The sequence below is a fragment of the Camelus ferus genome, chromosome 20, assembly GCF_009834535.1.
Source record: "Camelus ferus isolate YT-003-E chromosome 20, BCGSAC_Cfer_1.0, whole genome shotgun sequence".
NCBI lineage: Eukaryota > Metazoa > Chordata > Mammalia > Artiodactyla > Camelidae > Camelus > Camelus ferus.
The window spans coordinates 18,026,830-18,047,203 of NC_045715.1; the positions used below are offsets into that span (position 1 = coordinate 18,026,830).

Here is a 20,374-nt window from a genome sequence, read left to right on the forward strand (position 1 = left end):
TTTTGGGGAAGAGGAAAGAATAGCTTTATTTCTTTGCCAGGCAAAGTGGGTCACAGTGGGCTGTTGCCTCAGGTGTGCGAGGCTGTTTGGGGAGGAGTGGTAGGGAGTTTTATAGTGAAAATCCAAGGAACAGGGCTTTAGATAAGATGCAGGGCTTCATTCCTTTCTTCTCTGATACAATTACAGTGGTGTACAGGGTAATCTGGTGACAAGGTCTTCTGTTCTTGGGAGTTCACCAGCCTTATCTCCTGACATTCTTGTGCCTGGAACAAAGGGCACTCATAGGAAAGGGGGGGCGGGTGGTATACATCTTGGGAAAAGAAAAACTATGTGCAATTAAAATAAAACCAGATTCAAGGATATCTCACAGAAATCATTTGAGGTTACTATTAAGTGACTATAATCACTGTGCCCACTGTGCGGTTACACTTCAACATCTGAATTAAGGGGAACACAATAATTTGAAGCAGTTTCAAAATTAAACGTACGCTAAAATCACCTGAAGGATCACTGGGCCCCACCTCATAGTGTTCTGATTCACTACAACTGGAGGAGGATCCAATCATTTGGATTTCTAAATTATGAAGGTGGTGCTGTTGCTGCTGGTCTAGGGATAACACTTGGAGAACTGTGCTTTAGGACATGAGGTTTCCTTGAGATACTACCAAACAGCCCCACGAAACCGAAAAAACACATTGAAGTTTAAACTGGAAGTGTGTACTGAAAATGAGCACCTCCTCCCCCCGCGCGGCCAAGCTAGGGTGCACATCACAATGTGGGCACTACATGCCCTGCCTTTGCCGGCTCCCCTCCACCCCTCCACGCCAACTCTCTCATTGGACCCTCCCGCCACGCCCCTTCCATACCGGCTCCCTCATTGGGCCGACCCGTCGCGCCCCTCAATGTCGGCTCCCTCATTGGGGCGTCTCATTCAGCCACCCGTTCATCCGCTGCTCGCAGAACCGCAAGTTACGTATACACCGGGTAACGCCATTCGCGCTCCTCCTCTCCGGCCTGCAGTTTGAACCCGCGAGGTTTCCCTGTGGCCGCCCCTGCTAGTGCGCAGACTCTGCCGACGCAGCCTCTCTCTTCTGGCAACCACAGGACGCCGGAGAGTCCGAACGATGCGCCGGGTCATTCGCAGATAAAGACACAGAACCGAGCAGTCTGAAGACCAAGAAGCAAGGCAACAGCCCCTCCTTCTCACCCCCTGCACTGGTTTTTCTCCTCCTCTCCCAACTTTTTCTGAGTTGTCATTTCCTTCATAGCTAATCCCCAAGAGCCCTGCCTTGCGCCACCTCTGCTTATTGTCAGCACTTTTATCGGGCACTTTGTGTGAGTATTAAGTGCGTGTATATGTGGCATCCATTAGGCATAGTGGACACAGGGCCTACGGCCCACAGTACTTTTAGAGGCTTACTAAGATACTTGAATTTGTAAACTTTTAGGTTGATGGAAACGTTCTAATATATTGATGCTTTGATTTTTATATAACTTTAGTAATTATATTATTTTTGTTATTTTTATGGAGGAAGGGATCCAGAAAGGCAGATGTGCATAGGACCCACAAAAGATAATGCAGCCTTGAGTTCAGGTAGCACGGACCTGTTTCCAGTTTTTTTATTTAAAAATAACTAAATAAATAATGGTAAATAAACACCCAAAATTCTAAGTGCTTTCTAGATGTTAACTGATTTACTTTTCATAACACACCTGTGAACTATTGTTACCCCAATTTATCTGGATATATGAGTTACCCAAAGCTCAAAATAATTCACCCAATGTTACTCAGCTAATAAATCGCAGAGGTTATAGCTCAGTGGTAAAGTGCATGCTTAGCATGCACGAGATCCTGGGTTCAATCCTTAATACCTCCATTAAAAAGTAAATAAACAAGTAAACCTGATTATCTCCCGTGGCAAAAGAAAAAAATTATATATATGTATATATAGCAGAGGGTATTCTCACCCAGGCTGTTTAGCTCCAGGATCCCTAACCTAAAAACCATTGCACTAAAGATATTATCTCGAGATAACTCTAAACAGTTAATCCAAAAAAACAGCAGATAAGATAACCACTTAACTCTAGACAAGCTAATGTGAGCAGTCTTCTCCACTTTGCCAATATAGACTTGAACAAACACTAGCAGACTTTTTAGCAGCTCAAGGCCTAGGATGCCCCCAGCCCCTCTTAAAGAGCCTACGCAAGTCAAGACCTACTATTCATTTCATGTTTTTCCTTTTCTGTTTTGTTTTTGTTTGTCATTTTTTAAAGAATCATCTTGACATTTTTGCTCATCAACATGAATTTGACAGTGCTCCATCAAAAAATCCAGTGACGCTTTGTGACATAAAGTTGAAATTTTAGATTATTTTGAAATTTATGGACATTTTAGCCTATTGAGACACTCCAAACATAAAAATAGTCCATCACTTAATTTAGGTGAGTCTTCTTTCATGTCCTTTAATAACACTTCATAGTTATATTCCTAGAAATCTGTGTGTGTGTGTTGCTCCTGTCCAGTTTAGGTGAAGTTACATAACTTGCGAAGAATAAAAGGAAGATAGCTATTTTTCTATTGAAACAGCTTATGCAAAATAAGGATTATCAATTACTTAAATTTCACTAAAACCTATAAAATCTAAGTGTGCTTGGAAAGCTTTGGGCTCAAGACTATAGGAGAGATATATTTTCAAACCACCTATCATATTTCCTTAATCATAACTTGTTTATTCAGCCTATACTTTTCTATTAAGATTAATTTTTTTTTGTAAAAGTTGTTGATAACATTCTCATGGTTCTTTCCATCCCCCTTTCAGTAGGTAATTTCCCTTTTTTATTTCTATAACTTATTTCCCCCTCTCCCCTACACACACTTTTTTTCATGACTAGTCTTTCTAGAGGTTTGCATATTATAACTAGGTTTTCAGAGAACAAACTTGTGGTTTATGGATCATCTCCATTTTTTTCCTTTTCAATTTTTTCTTCCTTTTAAATTTCAAAAATTGACATTGAAAATAAAATGTCAATGTACAAATCCATGAGAATATATGAACAGTTAGATGTAATAGAGCTCAACAATTTGATGGATATATGAGCACCACATAAAAATTTATGGCCTTCCTACTTGTTAGCGGAGACCTACCTTGTAATAGAAGAACCAGGAATCATTCAGAAGAGTGCAACACATTCTAAGAATTCTAAGTCCAATTGTTTCTGCTTAATTTTGATTTATTCTATTGTTCTTTTTCTAGCTTTTTTTTTTTTTTGATAAATACCTAGTTCCTGTCTTCAGTGTTTCGTGTTCATGCATTCATCTAATATTGTATATTTCCAATTTCTTACCACTTCAGATATATCCTACAATTTTCACATGTATTATTCTCATTCATATTTATCTCAGAATATTAAATAGTTTCCCTTATGAACTTCATTCTAATCCATGATATTTAGACGTGTGCTTTTAGTATTCAATGATATGGGATGATTGTTTTATTTTTACTATCTTTAAAAAATTATTTTTTATCGCTATTTAATTGGATTATGAAAAAAGAGTGCACTGTTTATGAAACTGTTTCTTTGGTATCTATTGTGACTTTTTCTAAAGCCAAGATTGAATTTCTGAAATGGTTAAATGTGTGCTTTTAAATATTGGATATTCTCTATGTGTTAAGTGCAGGAATAATAGACAGATGAAGTTTATTCATTGTGGTGTTCACATATTCTATAACTATGCACATTTTTCTATTCTTGTTATGTGAATTTTTGAGGAGTATATTGAAAATTTGCCCTACAATCATGAACTTGAAATTCTCCTATGTCTCCCATTTATTGAGTTACATACTGGTTGTGTGGTCAGGTGCATACAAGGTCCTGAATGTTACATCTTAGTAGTAGATCTTTATTTGATCATTGTGGAGTGTAGGGGTTATTTTATTTGTAGAAATTCTATTTTATTATTTTTGATTAACTTATTTTATTTCTCCTTGTTCCTTGATTGTATAATCCTATTTTGATTTATTTCTTTAAGCTTTCAGTAAATACTTTACTGTCTCTCATCATTTCAATATCTGAAATTATTAGTCTTAAGGAGAGGGGATCTAAGACTCTTATTTATTTGGAAACGTGACTCTCCAGTATCTGTTTTCCTCTTCTATGTGATAACATTTAGTATAAGCTTATATTTGGTAGTCCCTAGTTCATAGTAGAGTGTCTGGCACGTAAGAGGTGCTCAATAAATAATTGCTGAATAAATAAATCACAAACACTCTGTGTATATAGAGAGAAATTGAATTCAAGATGCTTTCTTCCTGAAGGGGTTTGCCTTTGCCTTCACAGGGCACTAGGAGGCGCTCTGAACCTGTATCACTAATTTCAGGAATCTTTCATTGAAACCCCAGATTCTTCATAAATGGTTAAATCCCAGTGGCAGATTTCTTCTGTCCTCCACACAGTCCTGCAGAGACAGACAGGTTTTCTTCGGAATCTTTGCTAGATTAACCTTCCTCTAACCTATCGTTTCTCCAAGGGTCCTGAGTTTAGTTTAAGTCTTCTCCAAGGAGAAGACATTAATTGACAAAGCCCAGAATCTTGTTAATGATATTTGCCTCGGGGAACCAATCAAGTGTATTTATCACTCTGGTTTCAGCTCCTAGGTTTTTCATTGCTTTGGAGGTTTCCGGGAATTTTCCGCGGTTTCTTGTTAGCTGGGCAATGATGTGCTACTGTTTTGTTGTAGTTTATCTGGTCTTTAGGTGTTTTGCTTCAGGAGGGCTTTGTATCCAGAATATCTTGTTTTCTGTATTGGAAATAAAATTTCTTACAATGTCTCTCTCTATTCCTACTAATACTTTTAGCTTAAAAGTGTGTCTGATATTAATATTGCTAACTTGCTCTAGGTAACCATTCCCCAGGCATGTTTTCCTCTCATTCTTTTCTTTTATTTGAATCTATCCATGATTTATTTTCAAATCAAGTAAGAGGAGCACTTTTAATGCATATTTTTATTACACATATTCTTTTGCTTTATAAAAAAAGTAAACATCTAAAAGATAAACTACTGTACCTTTGCAAGAACTCTAGCATATACTTTTCTGAGAGAGAAAAGACAACGTATAAAACTCCCATGTGATCACAATCATATAGCAAAATATACATTATTTCAGTTAATATCTATCATTATTTTGGAGTTACATTTTTTGTAATCCTAAAAAAAAGAAATCACTGTTCTTGGGTCTGGAGAGAATTTATATGGGGAAATGTATTTAATTAAGAGAATAGCAGTCAATTTTGTTTTAAAATTAACAATCCTGGGGTCCAGGTAACACCTTTCACCTCATCATCAAATGATCACTGCCTCAGAGGAGTTTAGAACAATTGGGATTCAGGAGCTTTGCCTAGACAGACAATTTTCATGTTCTCCAACATATATTTCTATAAATAATTATTATAGTTCATTAATTTCACTTAATAATACACTTAACATAAAACCAAATGTGTTTATTATTTTACTTTTTTTTTTTTTTAAACATCAGACCCAGCAAGATTTAAAGGAGATGTCTTTGGTTATAACAAACAATATTGACCTTTAATCTGAGCCTTGTGTCCTGGGAAATAGTGATTATTAAAGAAATTCTCCCCCTTTTTGTGTTCCAAAAGTGATTTATTGCAAGGAACCACCTTTTCCCCCTGTGACTTAGATAAGACTCAAAAAAACCAACTCCTGGTGGGAAGGGTATATAGCTCAGTGGTAGAGTGCCTACTTAGCTTGCAAGAGGTCATTGGTTCAATCCTCAGTACCTCCATTTAAAAACATTAATTAAATTTAAAAAACAACTCCTTGTCTACCTAGGACAAGGCAAGACACAGGAACCCCTAAATTCCCATTCTTTGCCTCAAAACTGATAACCTGAACTGATAAATGGGAGCAATATACTTTGTCAACCAAAACCTAGTTACATTTTCTGTATCCCCCCAGGTCCTAGAACTTTGACCCACCCTCAGCCTGAGCCACTTTACCATCCCTTCTTAAGGGTCCCTTCTGATAGTTGGCTGGCCTGGAGGTAAAACATGTTTTACCAATGTTTCATCAAGGCACTTTTTCATCCCACTTTTCCTATGTCATACTCAATTTTTTTTTAGTCTTGTTTACTCTTCCCTAAGAAGGAAATTCCTTTTGGCTTCAGCCAAATAGAAGCTTAATGATCATATGCAGTAGTCCCTTTCACCTCCTATCAACAGTCCTTTAAAAAAAGGCTCTCTTTACCAAGTCTGAATCTGTTTTTCATTTAAAACAACTCATGGACTATTTTGCCCTGTACACTGTGTGTTATTACTAAATTCACGTAGGTATGGAATAAACACTTTAGTTTGGGTCAGTCCTCACCACTCTTCAATGTTATATAGATCTGTTCACCTGTGTAGAGGTTATAGCCTCTATTGATGATTACTACATTTAAATTAGTTGCCTGTTTCCTTTGAGACAGGAGGGAAGGGGGCAGGGCACACCTATTAAAAGAATAACACAGTAATGAGCACCAAGATGGCCAAAGATTCAATTCCCAGTAGATCTTGAGGCCCAAGAGAGTAGAAGATTTGACTTCCAGCACACCTTGACCTTCATTATATGCTCGTTGTAATATATTATCATGGTAAATGGCACTGACACAAGTGCTATGACAGAAATTTTGGGGTGAAATTTCATGGGGTGGCTGAAATATGTGTAAATTTAGAGAAATCAAACCCAAAATGATTGGATATTGATTTAACTCTACAGCTTTGGGTCTTAATCAGTGGTTTTCAACTTTATGTATAATGGAAATACATCAAACTCTCAACTAGTAAATTATTAAGTAGATGATATTGTGAAGCTAATATCAACTAAAAATAGATAGAGCTAATAGCAATCACTGAATCCCTCTCTCTATGATTTGCTTTATCTATATTTTGTCTCTCCAAAATAGTCTCATTCTCCAGATAAATTTCTCCTTTTGCCCCACTCTTCCCCCTCTGCCTCTTTTTCCATTGGGTCTTTTTCTCTTTCTCTCCCTATGCCTTTGCCATTTTTTCTTTAATCTAGTAATTTTCTTTCTCATTTTTCTCTCTCCTCTTCCTACATAGACTAGGTATATCATAGAATCAAGGGGTTTTTTTGTTTGTTTGTTTGTTTTTTGTTTTTGTTTTTGTTTTCATTTTTAACAGTCTCTTTCAGTCATTTAAGAAATGCTCTATTTTCCATGCTTCTAAAGTTAGATGAAACCACAACAAACTTTTCTTTTTTTTCCTAAAACAGCCTACCATAAGCAAGTGGGAGACTTATAAAGGATTCAGATTCAAGCCAGACTGCTTAAATCAGTATTCTGGCTCCACAATTTACATGGGATTTGGGGTAAAGGCCTTGTCTCATATCCTCTCCTTTCCTTTTTTGCTAAACGGAGGGTGGAAAAAATCAGGTAGGGTTTTATGATTAAATAATATAATACATATAAAGGATGTTATCTATTATTCCAAACATTGCTACATGGGCTAAATTGGTGATAAGGAAAAATATAGAGGTTGAATAATTCTTCAGTAGATTTCCTCCTCAATACCAAAGTGAGAAAAACAAATTAACTACTTTGTGCCTTTGTTAGTTGCCAGCCTGCCGCATGCAACTTGCTGCCCTGAATTTACTGCCAGCAGGGGAAACTGAAAGGTGGGGCAGTCTAGAAAGTCTTACAAACATCAAAGTGAAATTCAGGGGAAACACCTCCCTACAGAAAGGAAAGATGGTAATGGAAGAACTAGCTAAGTAGCCGGTTTCTAATAGTGATAATAGTAAATTGTAAATAAAGCTGTTAAACAACACGATCTACTGTTTTAGTTGCTTTGTGGTTTTTGTTTTCTTTTGTTTTGTTGATATTTTCACTAGATATAGGGAAGAACAATTTCTCATCCACTTTTGTGGATAAACTGGGTATGATATGATCGTTTCCAATACAAAGCACTGCAGCGTATTGGCTATGAAATTCTTGTCTTTCTTGCCTCCCTTCAAGCCACGTAATTTTAATCACTGACATATATTTTCACACTATAGTTTTGCATTTTGGATACAGTTGGAAACACTGTCTTCGGAATTGTTTGGATGACCGTAGATAGCTTATTTCTTCCTTTCCCTGTCACTGGTCTAGAGTCTGGATTCAAATGAAGAGGTACAGATTTTCCAGGAGTTTCAAAGGGCCTTGCAAATCTGAGAGTTGACCAGTGAATGAGCTCTGCCTCTTTGGTATTTCAAAATACTGCGGAGAGTGACTTCTAGCTTTTAAATTTAGCAAACTAATCTGAATTATTATGAACGACTCGGAATTCACAAATTAGGTTAACTAGATTAAAGTAGCTGGCCTGATTGCTGGAAAACTGTCTCATGATATATCCAATGGGAGAGTAGATCTCGAGTTTATTATTTGCATACAAACGTATCGATAAATGAACGAATCAGCAGTTGCGAAGCAAAGACTTCATTTGCATAATACTGCCTACAAATAGGCCGGAGCCGATAAAGCAGACACCATTTTGTTTACGAAAAAGAATGACTGAAAATGCCTGAACCAGCGAAGTCGGCTCCGGCCCCGAAAAAGGGCTCCAAGAAGGCGGTGACTAAGGCACAGAAGAAGGACGGCAAGAAGCGCAAGCGTAGCCGCAAGGAGAGCTACTCGGTGTACGTGTATAAGGTGCTGAAGCAGGTTCACCCGGACACCGGCATTTCGTCCAAAGCCATGGGCATCATGAACTCGTTTGTCAACGATATTTTCGAGCGCATCGCGGGTGAGGCGTCGCGTCTGGCGCACTACAACAAGCGCTCGACCATCACGTCCCGGGAGATCCAGACGGCCGTGCGCCTGCTGCTTCCCGGGGAGCTGGCCAAGCACGCCGTGTCCGAGGGCACCAAGGCCGTCACCAAGTACACCAGCTCCAAGTAAATGTGTTCATACGCACGGTCAAACCCAAAGGCTCTTTTTAGAGCCACTTCACGTTTACACAGTAAGAGCTGTGCACTAGCAAGTGGTATTTCCTGAAAGCTAGGCTTCCAATCACTGTTACAGGTAGCACTTAAAATGCAGTTAGAAAGTTAACGGTTCTCAGGGGGGCAAATTCGCGTATTTTTCTGATTACCGTCCCGTGTACGAGGATTCCTAGCAGCGTAAGCGAACATGGGCTGACGTCCTAGCACTAACCCCTACTTATTTGACTTCATGATCACCTTTATGGAACATACACAGATGCTCTGTGGGCTGTTAGCGAGCTTCGGGAAACTCTCGTCTATGTTTTTGGTAAAAATACCACCTTGTAGCGTCTAATAGGTCAGAACAACATTTGAATCTCCCGCTCTTCAAAAGCGGAACTTCCTCTCTCTGATGTTGCGGATCTCCCGCCTTCTCATGTCCTTTTGTGTGGATCTAATTCCTTTTCACTCCCCCAGCCCTTTGCCTAGGGCTTTCGAATCCTGGCTAAGTATTTTAAGATTCTTTACAAACCTGATATATTGGCTGTAGTTCTCCAGTAAAGGAACAGCAGTTATTAATTTTTACTGTCGTTTTATCACTTTACTAAATTTTTGAAAACCTCTTGTCATTGGATTTTTTTTTTTTTTGAAGATTACATTCCTCTACGCACTCTACTGACGTTTTGCAGGCTAAACCTACAAAATTCACAGAATTTTCAATGTTCAGCACCAACTGTCTTCTCACCTGTGTGGTCACATAATATAAAGGTCAGCTCTTCACCCTTCTAACCACCCTTTTCTTTTTCTCTTGGGAAGTCTCTTCTGAGCCCATCCCCCTCTCCTGCCTCCAGCTCCCCTTTCCCTGCTCAGTTCAGAAACCATGAAGCAATGCCAGTTCAGGAGGCAGACAGGAAGAACCCTGGAAGTAGATGTCTTTTAACGGTCTTGGGCTGAATTCTGAGGTTTGTGATCACATAGTGCCCAAGAGACTAAACCCTGGGAGACTGAGTCAGGCGCTCCATTATTTCTCCGGAAACTGCAATGTAGGGGCTTCCTTCAGGAAGTTGGGTGGAAAAGGTTCAGTGGAGGGCATCTCACTCATAAATGGAAATATCAAGACACCCAAGAATTGCTCCCACTGTTCCTGAGAAACACTCCTAACCAGCCTACTCGGCTAGTCTATCTGGTCTCCCCTTTATTGTCTCAAAAAGGTAAATAAAATAAGCACAAAGAAACAAGTCTATATTTTTCAGGTTACCAAATTACAATGGAATTTCAACTTTTCTTATTACCTTGATTTTAGTTTAAGTTAATACTTACACTCCATCATCCATAGTGAATTTTGTTTCCATTCCAGAGTCACCCTGGTTTTTTTGTTTTGTTTTTGTTTTTTTTTCTCTTCACAGCTTTTGGATGATACCCCACCGCACAAAACTAGAAATTCTGTGCTATGGCCACAGGCCTTGGAAAGTCCGGTCCTCACCTAACTTTTCAAGCCAAACTCAGAGAACTTTTTCTCTCTCGTTTTTTATTTTGTTTTATTTGTTTCTTTGTTGTTTCTCATTTTGGGTTTTGTTTTGTTTAGTTTTTTTCCCCATCCCTACAGTTTTTCAAATGCAAAGGCCAAGCTGCCTGCTTCTCTTCACTGTGGTGGTTGGCTGCAGCAGCTGATGACTTGATGGCTTCAGGATTTGTTGTTTATTGATATGGCTTGCATTATCTTTTGTTAACAAATATGTGAGTCTGGAATTCAGAGGCAAATGGGGAATGGACATACAAATTTTGAAAATTTTCGCAATAGATATTTCAATGTCAGCATGGCATGAGATTGGAGATGACCCATGGAGAAAGAATAAAGAAGTGGGTTTATCCTGGAAGCAATCCAAATTTTAGTGAGAAAGAAGACAGAAAAAGATTCTAAATAGTGACAAGTAAGCTTGGAAGAAAACTAAGAGAGCAGAGTCACAAAAGTCAGGAAAATAGAGGGTTTCAAGAAAAAGGCCTTTTTTCAAACTGGTGTGATGTATAGTTGGCTGAGAACAAACAAGAGCTTTGGACACAGGAAATGGGGAGCACTGGGAACTTGGGTTACAGGTAGTAAAGGGCAACCCAGACATCTTCTGGGACACCTTCATGATACCCTTTCTCTTGTGCCACTGTATCTCATTAATGCAGATATCTGCCTGCTGGATAAATCAGATTTCTTTGCCTAGAATTTGAGAAAAGGGACTAAAGAAAAAGACAGGCCTGAGTGTTCAGTATTTCCCTAAGCGTGGTTAGCAAACAACTTTCAAGAGAGCTTCTTATTTTGTTTAAATTACCTGGAATTGTTTAATGTTTGCAACCAAAAGAACTTTCATTAATACATTTGCCACTTCTCAAGAATACATGTATGCTGCATCCAGCGCAGCTCGGGCCCGTGTCTGAGGACGGGTGGCGCAAGACTTAAGAAACAAAGAGACAAAATAAAGAGCAAAGATGGGACCAGGGAACTCAAGATCTCATGGATCTAGAGTGCTGAAATCCTGGCCAACATCATATTTCTTAGGAGTATAGAGCTCAGAAAAAAAATGCGATCAAAGAGGTGGGGCTTTGGACATTCCATGCAATAAGCACTAAGTTCTGCTTACTGATAAATTCCAGGCCTATCCCTTCCAGGAACAATCACCCTCCTCAGTGTATGAAAATTTCTAACTCTATCCTGTTATTACCTCCAGGATATCTCGAGATAGCAAATATATCCCCTGGGTTAAACCTCATGCTTTCATGCCAAAACAAAGTTCTATTAATGGATGATCTGGCTTTCCAGGACCGTCCATTGTTTTACCCTAAGGAAAAATCTGCCCTCCTTCGTGCCCTTATGGTAAACATCAGGATTCCCCCTCACAAATTGTCTTTAGCATAATACATGTTATAGGTCATCTACGTAAACAATTAAAACAAAGCAAGCATGTGCATTTTAAGCAAGTAAGTGTGAATATAATATTTTAAGCTCATGGAAATTTAGGTGCAGCTTGTTTCCCATCATATGTAAACTTATATTTCTTTAACACATACATAAAAACATTATCCTATGTTGTCTCACTCAGTCCTCACAAAAACATGAAGTTTCTCCTACATTATAGATAAGGGAACAGTGGTTAGTAATTTGCCACAGATCACAAAGATAGGAAATGGTAGTTCAGGACTAAAGTGTATATCTTCATGGTTCAAATGCCCCCTTTCTTTTTCTCTGGGCCTCTTTCATGTCATGAGAAATAAGAACACTAATAATAATAACAATCGTCAAAACACAGCATTTTCGAGGGCATGTACTGGCCAAAATGCTTAAAAACATTTAATGTTATTTACCCCCTAACCTATCAGAGAGGATCTACTGTTATCTCCAGTTTACAGATGAGTAAGTATGCACAGAGAGGTTAAGTGACTTAACCAAAGACACAAAGAGTACAAACTACCTTCTGTACAAGTTTTCCGGTTCCTTTTTATCTTTGAAGAGGGATATTGGGACTGTTTCTTGTAAACAGAACAAATGATTTACTCAGTGACACTGACTACTAAATATTTAGACCCTACTATATATTTACCAAGAATAGCAATGGAAGGTAAGTTCAAAGAAAGCCTTAAGAAACAGTTCACGGACTTCTGCCTTAAACAGCCTAAAAATAAACTCCCCACTATTTTTATTTACTCCTAAATCTTATGAGATACAGTTTGGGCCTTAACGCCTCTGAGAATCAAAATGGGTTATCTTTCTTGCATTCTAGTTACAGTGTAAAGGACTCATCTCACTTGTCAAGAATATATAGATCTATTGCACACAGTGAATAAATACATGTGCCAAATTTACTGCTGTTTGATGTGTTCTTTATGCATTTGGTCTGCCCTTTTCTCTGTAGCCCTAAATTTTGGATTTCTACAACCTCAGACTCCAAAATCCTAGAGTCCAAGTTGTTCACAGGAATCCATGGAGCCCTGGGCATTGCTTGAATGAGCTCCATGAAATACCTGTATTACACACACACACACATATATACGCACATATTCTCAAGGGAGCTTCTGATCCACATATTGAGAACTACACTCCTAAGGGGAGACAGTACTTTGTTTTGGTTTTTTTTTGTTTGTTCTGGTGGGGGGAGGTATTTACGTTTATTCATTGATTTTATTCTTAGAGGAGGTACTGGGGATTGAACCTAGGACCTCATGCATGCTAAGCATGCACTCTACCACTTGAGCTATACCCTCCCCCCGAGACAGTACTTTGAAATATCCAGATTACATCTGTTTAAGGCATGTGGATATTCCATTCATCCATCCCTAACAGGTAACGAGCCCTTATTCTGTGTTCTAGCATGGAATACGATGGAAGAAATACCAAGGAAAGAGTTGAAAAAAATGAGTTGAAAAAAACATACTTGGTATGGTAAACTTTAGTTCTTATAATAAAGACTCAACAGTAAATTAGCTTAAAGACAGTTGAGTCTTGTCACTTGGAACAGATCCACTGTGATCAGTCCAGCTCTGTGGTGCAGCGCTGCTCCTCCTGATCGGGATCTGTTGTTCCTTCCAAGTCATTGTTCTGCCATCCCTAGCGCCTGAAGTTCTCTGCTTGGCCAGACAAGATCAACACCTTCATAGAAGGCAGCAAGAAGGATGAAGGCTCTAAAGCCTAGGAATGTCTTCTACTTATGCTTATTAGGGAGCAGGTAGCCACATGCTCACCCCTGCTCTCAGATAAGCCAGAAATATTGCTTCAGGCCCGGGAGTTATCTGTCCAGGTATTCCTTTTCTTACAACAAAGAGAACAAGTTTTAGTTGAAAAAATGCCAGTTGTACTACAATAACCTAAGATTTTTTCACAGAATAAAACCCATTCTGAGGACACTAAAGAATACAGTGACAGGCTGACAGTCCTGAGATTGTAGACAGTTTACAACAGGTAACAAGAAACGGGTAACGCACTTGAGAACTGCTTGTTTTGCCTCATTTTCTGCTGTGAAGGGAACAAGACTGGAATCATGAAAACCTGGGTTTGAAAGGCTCACTCCAGCCTTTTTGTCAGGGTATGTGGCACGCAACCAGTTTATTAGAGTATTTCAAAATTGACTGTAGTTAAGTCTGTTACTCAAGATAGAGCCAAAATAACTTGGTAAACATAAACCGGCATACTTATACCAGACATAGATGCATCAATAGGTTCTTTTTGATTGTAAAACAGTACCTCTGGATGGATGGGAAAGACAAGTCAGCCTGTCTCCATTCCGTTTTTAAACTCGAGAGTACCTCTCATACTCTTAACTCCTTTTTCTCTCGTAAAAACTGATTACTTTCAACATGACTAGTCCTCTCCTTTCTCCCCTTTATCATGTGATGTCAGTCAGGCTGTTTTAATGTCCTTAACTCTCGAGTGTCAACCTATGTACACGTTTACCTCGTCTTCTGCAAAACTTCCCAGCTTCAGACGTTTGTACAAAATGTAACCTAGTTTATCACCTGAAGTCAGCCTCCTCGCTACAAAGCAAGATAGTCTACGGTACGTAGATCAAACCAACTATGAACTATCTGCAAGCCACGTAAGCTGAAACTTACAGAAATCTTATTACCATCAGGTGAAGTTTACAGGTTGAGAACACTAGTAGTCCAAACATCTTCGTTCATCACGCTGAAATAAAAAGTGACAACTCTTTCAAGTGAACGGATAAGTGGCCCTGAAAAGGGCCTTGAGGTTTGCCGTGTTAAGCGAGGCGATCAGCGGAAGCTTAGCCGCCGAAGCCGTAGAGAGTGCGTCCTTGGCGCTTAAGCGCGTAGACCACGTCCATGGCCGTGACCGTCTTGCGCTTGGCGTGCTCGGTGTAGGTCACTGCGTCGCGAATCACGTTCTCCAGAAACACCTTCAGCACCCCGCGGGTCTCCTCATAAATGAGACCGGAAATGCGCTTGACGCCCCCACGACGAGCCAAACGCCGAATAGCGGGCTTAGTAATACCTTGAATGTTATCGCGTAGAACTTTGCGGTGACGCTTAGCGCCTCCTTTTCCAAGGCCCTTCCCGCCTTTACCACGCCCAGACATCGCGAAAAAACTACCAACTTCGCAGAATGCTGGTATCCACAGCGCCACTTAGTGCTTTTATAGAACCGTGACGGACCTGTTTGAAAACTGCAAAAGCGGGGGCGGGAACCGCAGCTAGTCCCGCCCTTCGCTTATTTGTCCCTCGCTTAGAGCGGTGGTGGCTAGGTGGGGCGCCTAAAACGACAATGGATCCTGGAGGTGAAATTTAATAAAGGCTTCTATACATGGAGATGTGTTTTTGTGTATGCATACAACACGTGAAGCCATTAAATAGGGCAATAATTCATAGACTTTCCATAAAGAAACCCGATCGTTCTACTTCAGATTTCCCAGAATATGAAATAGTTAATACACGCTATTGCCCCTTAAACGCTTTAAATGCAGTTTTAAGCAAGTCCTATCTTTATTAAGTTTCCATAAGTTTTATCCATTTCTGGTTGATCCGTTAACTAAGCAGAGCTCTTTGTCACACAGGCTGGATAACCCAACCGAGGAAATTAAGAATGTAAGTTTACGTGTTTGAGAGATCAAGTAACGTTAAAAATCACTGAGGGCTAAATTGGAGATTTATAAATATGTATATCTCAAAGTGATAAGAAACGTACTCTACTGTAAGTCTAAGATTTATGGTTTGATTGTGTATTTAATTATGGACAGGTTTTATCTGGCACTGTATCTGTCACCACATTCTATTTCTCCAACCACGTGGCATTACAGTGTCCAGCCAAGCTCCAGAGACAGCCTCCTCCAGATAGAAGCTTGTGGTCTTGGGCAATCTATACTTACCTTTTTTTTTTTTTTTTTTCTTTTTTCATTTTAAATGTATACAAAGGTAATGGGGGAAGGTATAGCTTAAGTGGTACAGTGCCTGCTTAACATACACAATGTCCTAGATTCAATCCCCAGCACCTTCTCTAAAAATTAAGAAGAAGCTAGCTAATTCCCACCCCCCCCAAAAAAAATGTATAGGAAGTTATGAATAACAGAGTACTTAAATTTAAGAGATAATCCAAAATGTTTAAAATAATACCAGCAAATAAGCAATGACTCAACATTATTTATTATGAAATATTATACTATCGTGGCTGCTCTCAACTCCTCCTTTAAGTATTCACCCCTCTAAAGTGAGAAGCCTAAGCAAGTGTTTAATTTGCAAAACCTTCTTTTGCGAACTCCTCAAAATAATAAACACATAACGATTTAATTTCTCGTTATTTCCCTTGAGGTCCAGCTGACTTTGGATAGATTTGGCTTTTTCCTCCATGGTGAGGAGGACCCTGTTATCAAAGCTCTTCCAAGAGTTTACAGTGCTCTAAAACAAATTCTACAATGGAGTTGTTAATCTGGATACACATAGGGGCTTAGAGTATCTGGGAATTTATATCGAAAAAAAATTCCATCTTTATTTTCACTATACTCCAATTGAATCTTAGCGTTTCCTCCTCTTGTGAAAATGTAGTCAACAAACAGGGTGATTGGCAGGACCCATGCTCTGTTCCTATCACGCTGCAGTCACAGCTGTCAATATCTCAAAATATTCTTTAAACATGTTACTCTTTCTAAAATGTGGTAATTAATGGTCATATGGATAATCTTATTATTTAGAGTATTAAAAAAGAAGCACATATTAATACTTCACAATTTTGGATTTTTGTTAAAATTGGCAATGATATTTTAATATAAGTGTTATCCTTTGTAATTGTGTATATTATTTTAAGCATTTAAAAGTACTTTTCTGGGAAGGGGTTCATGAAATTTATGAGACATACAAAGTAGCCTGTGTTACAAAAATGTTTAAGAATCTCTCTTCTCCAGGATCTTGAAAGTCTGGAAAGATGCTGGGTTTCAAAAGTGTGCAGAAAGAAACATTGGGAAATTCCATGAATGTTGGAATGAAACTGATATATTAGTAAGAGTACTCTGATAGAGCTAAGGGTAAATGAAAACAATTTTCTCCACTTATGAATAGTAAGAGGTCATTTCCTCTTCCTCTTAGAGAGTTTTCTTGGAGAAATAGTGAGTCTGAGCTTTCACTCTTCCCTTAGGAATACAGTTATATTTTTCTAGGGATTAAGCCCAGTCTCCAGGTTTTACAATGAAAGAAATCTCCTAGTTTATAAACCAAATAATCTCTAGATATGTAAAAATATACGTCTGTTATTAGCTTAGGAGTCTTTTACAAATTACACATGAGAGCTGAACCCATGAAGGTGAATGGGGTGGTACCTTGAAGATTATCTATATCTAGATAGCTAAGAGAGAACTCTTTCTTTGTGTTGCTGCAGAAAACCAACTATGAGTTAAGGTCATTTTTAGGTTAGGAATGCATGAATCAATAACAAGTAAATACACACTCCAAATAAATTGTTTAAAAATTTTCAATTTTATTAATATTTATTAATGTTTTCATGTTTAACTTGAATGTACTACATGAAGTGATCTGGTCATTTGTTGATTTTGATGGTACCAAAGGGGAGTATTAAACCCTTACCTCTTGGGCTTTCTTCTATCTGCTCCCAGCATTTCTGTCATTCATAGTCCTAGGGAAACACAGACTTCTACATGCTTCAAAATAAACGTAATTTAAAAAAAACAAAACAAAACATAGTTTTGGAGTGAAAAATTCACTTTCTACCATCAGTCTATTTCCTACCGAATATATATCATAAGCTATAATTTGTTTCTTATAAAACTATATCCTTTTTTAAGTAAGAACTGTAGTGGTGAATACAAAATATGCTTGTTTTGAAATTTCCCTCTCTTAAGGAAAGTCTACATAAGCATGTGTGACAGTGTTGTACATGTATATATTCCTTAATTTTGTTACTTGAAAACTTTGCTAAAGTTTACCTTCCTGAACAATGACAGACCTCTGTACCCAAGAGCTGGTGAACATTTTAATAACTGATCCTCCCTGATAAAGTCAATGTAAATAAAAGAATTTTTTAAACCCATAAAGGGGCCCAACTCTCCTTTACATCTTTACCTGGAAGTCCTCTGCCATCAGCTATTGAAACACAGACCCAACCAATATATCAAAAGCATCACTGATTGTTGCTTTTGACATTTTCCTAAACAAATATTGAATGTCTGAAGCCCCTCAATTAACTAACACTCTAATTAGTAGCAGGGAGCTATGATAAAGCTTTTTCAGAGAAAATAACTTGACATCAGAAATTGCTGTTATTCCAAGCATCCTTTCTTGTAGAGAAATCCTGAAACAGCCTGTGTTATTTCTCCTCATATGAAGCATATTTTGGGGGTAAATCTCAATGAGAACCAAGCAGTTGTTGAACAGATGGAAATCCAAGAATGTGTAGAATGTCACTGGAGAGCAAGCTATTCAAAACACAAGGGAAGAATTTCTATTTTAAATGAAAATCAAAAAGTTGCCTTCCTGACCTGTGAATCTCTAGGAGTGTCAGGGGCTTTTGAAAAAGGCTGGGACCGACGTGATAAACACTGGAGGAAGAAACTACGAAGGTCTCAAACCTTAACCTGTCCTGGTTCATGACAGAGTATAAGTGGTGTGATTCCTAAGCAGGAAATTTTAATATTTTGGCTTTCCTGAATTGTAACAAACACAACTCAGGGGCAGAGCTGAGACTAGGTTGCCGTCAAGCTGGAAGACAGCTGGGAACCAATCAGCGCGCAGTGGCGCTTTGCGTATATATACACAGTCCCACGCCTATTACTCAAATTTAAGACCTTTTATTTGGGCGGTTAGACACTTCGAGCAACAGTCATGTTTGAAACCGTACCTGCCGCACCTCCTGCTCCTGCGGAAAAGACTCCTGGGAAGAAAAAGGCCCGCAAACCCGCCGGTGCCACGAAGCGCAAGGTGTCCGCGTCTCCGGTGTCGGAGCTCATCACCAATGCTGTCTCTGCTTCCAAGGAGCGCAGTGGCGTGTCCCTGGCTGCGATGAAGAAGGCGCTGCCGGCCGCCGGATACGACGTGAAGAACAGCCACATCAAGTTAGGACTTCAGAGCCTGGTGAACAAGGGCACTCTGGTGCAGACCAAGGGCACCGGCGCCTCGGGCTCCTTTATACTCAACAAAAAGGCGACCACCCGGCATGCCAAGCCCAAGGCTAAGAAGGTAGGAACAGCCAATCCTAAAAAGGCTGCTGGGGCAGTTAAGTCCAAGGCGAGGGGCGCGACCACCCCGGAAAAAAGCGTTAAGACGACCCCCAAGAAGGTGAAAAAGACAGTAGCGACTATCCGGGCCAAGGTGGCCAAGAGCCCGAAGGAGTTTAAAACAACCAAACCGAAGGAAGTGTCCAAGGCCACAGCTCCTAAGTCCAAGGTAAGCAAGTCAAGAAAGTCAACCCCCAAAAAAGAGAATTGATAAGACTAGTTGAATACTTAATTAAAAGGCTCTTTTCAGAGCTACCTACTTAACTTACTAAAGAGCTTGTAACATCAGTTCACAGCACTCTTTTCAGAAAAGGTGGTTGGCTCTGAAAAGAGCCTTTGGGTTTAAGGTTGGCACTTAATCGTGAAATACAAATTTTACGCCCTCTCCCCGCGGATGCGGCGCGCGAGCTGAATGTCCTTGGGCATGATGGTGACACGCTTGGCGTGGATGGCGCACAGGTTGGTGTCCTCGAAGAGCCCCACCAGGTAGGCCTCGCACGCCTCCTGCAGCGCCATCACGGCCGAGCTCTGGAAGCGCAGGTCGGTCTTGAAGTCCTGCGCGATCTCGCGCACCAGCCGCTGGAACGGCAGCTTGCGGATCAGCAGCTCCGTGGACTTCTGGTAGCGGCGGATCTCGCGCAGGGCCACCGTGCCGGGCCGGTAGCGGTGCGGCTTCTTCACGCCGCCCGTGGCCGGCGCGCTCTTGCGGGCCGCCTTGGTGGCCAGCTGCTTGCGCGGCGCCTTGCCGCCGGTGGACTTGCGGGCCGTCTGCTTGGTGCGAGCCATAACAAACTTCCGAAAAAGCAGCTAGCTGATAGAAAAATGAAAGCCTAAGCTCCGTCTACCCATATATATAAAGGGAGTCCCGTTCTGATTGGACAAGGCACATGTTCCTTATTGCTCACAGTGAAGGTATTGGTAGCGAGGTTCACTCTCTGATCACATGAGCCTCCCTTTGAGAGACCGTTTTCAATCCTTGCTCGCCTCTATTTTTAAGCCGTTTCTTTAAAATATTCTTTGGTTTTTCTCCGTCGAATTAAAACAAATTATTACAATGCTATATCTTGTTTGTAAAAAATATGTGTATTTTAATTTTGGCACCTGAAAATGGCTTTCTTTTGATCAACGTTTTGAAAAGGCGAGTTAGATGGGATTGGCCAGGTGATTTTTATACCCTCATTGA

The 20,374-nt window shown here is 39.7% G+C and overlaps 3 protein-coding genes, 1 long non-coding RNA gene and 1 pseudogene across 4 annotated transcripts in view; 4 read left to right on the plus strand and 1 right to left on the minus strand.

Moving 5' to 3' along the window:
- On the minus strand, positions 1-1,591 carry LOC116658360. Its single transcript, XR_004313733.1, has 2 exons — positions 867-1,591; positions 1-310 (listed from the first exon to the last, which is right to left on the minus strand). It is a non-coding gene; the product is annotated as an uncharacterized LOC116658360 (long non-coding RNA).
- The window catches only part of LOC102523642, a 22,228-nt pseudogene continuing 3,437 nt past the window's right edge, over positions 1,584-20,374 (plus strand).
- LOC102523067 (histone H2B type 1-C/E/F/G/I) overlaps positions 8,427-20,374 on the plus strand; it is a 16,123-nt gene continuing 4,175 nt past the window's right edge. Inside the window, exon 1 of the mRNA XM_006182170.3 lies at positions 8,427-8,959. Within this exon, the coding sequence (XP_006182232.1) occupies positions 8,577-8,957 (381 nt within the window). The 5' untranslated portion in view covers positions 8,427-8,576 and the 3' untranslated portion in view covers positions 8,958-8,959. The remainder of the gene's footprint in view (positions 8,960-20,374) is intronic.
- Positions 18,776-19,450, plus strand: LOC116656648 (histone H1.4-like). Its single transcript, XM_032463399.1, has one exon. It carries the CDS (start codon positions 18,800-18,802, stop codon positions 19,400-19,402), a length of 603 nt encoding a protein of 200 aa, XP_032319290.1. The 5' UTR covers positions 18,776-18,799; the 3' UTR covers positions 19,403-19,450.
- The window catches only part of LOC102522810 (histone H4), a 14,582-nt gene continuing 13,429 nt past the window's right edge, over positions 19,222-20,374 (plus strand). The window contains 1 exon segment of the mRNA XM_014557165.2: positions 19,222-19,360. The gene's annotated coding sequence lies outside the window, so the exon portion shown is untranslated.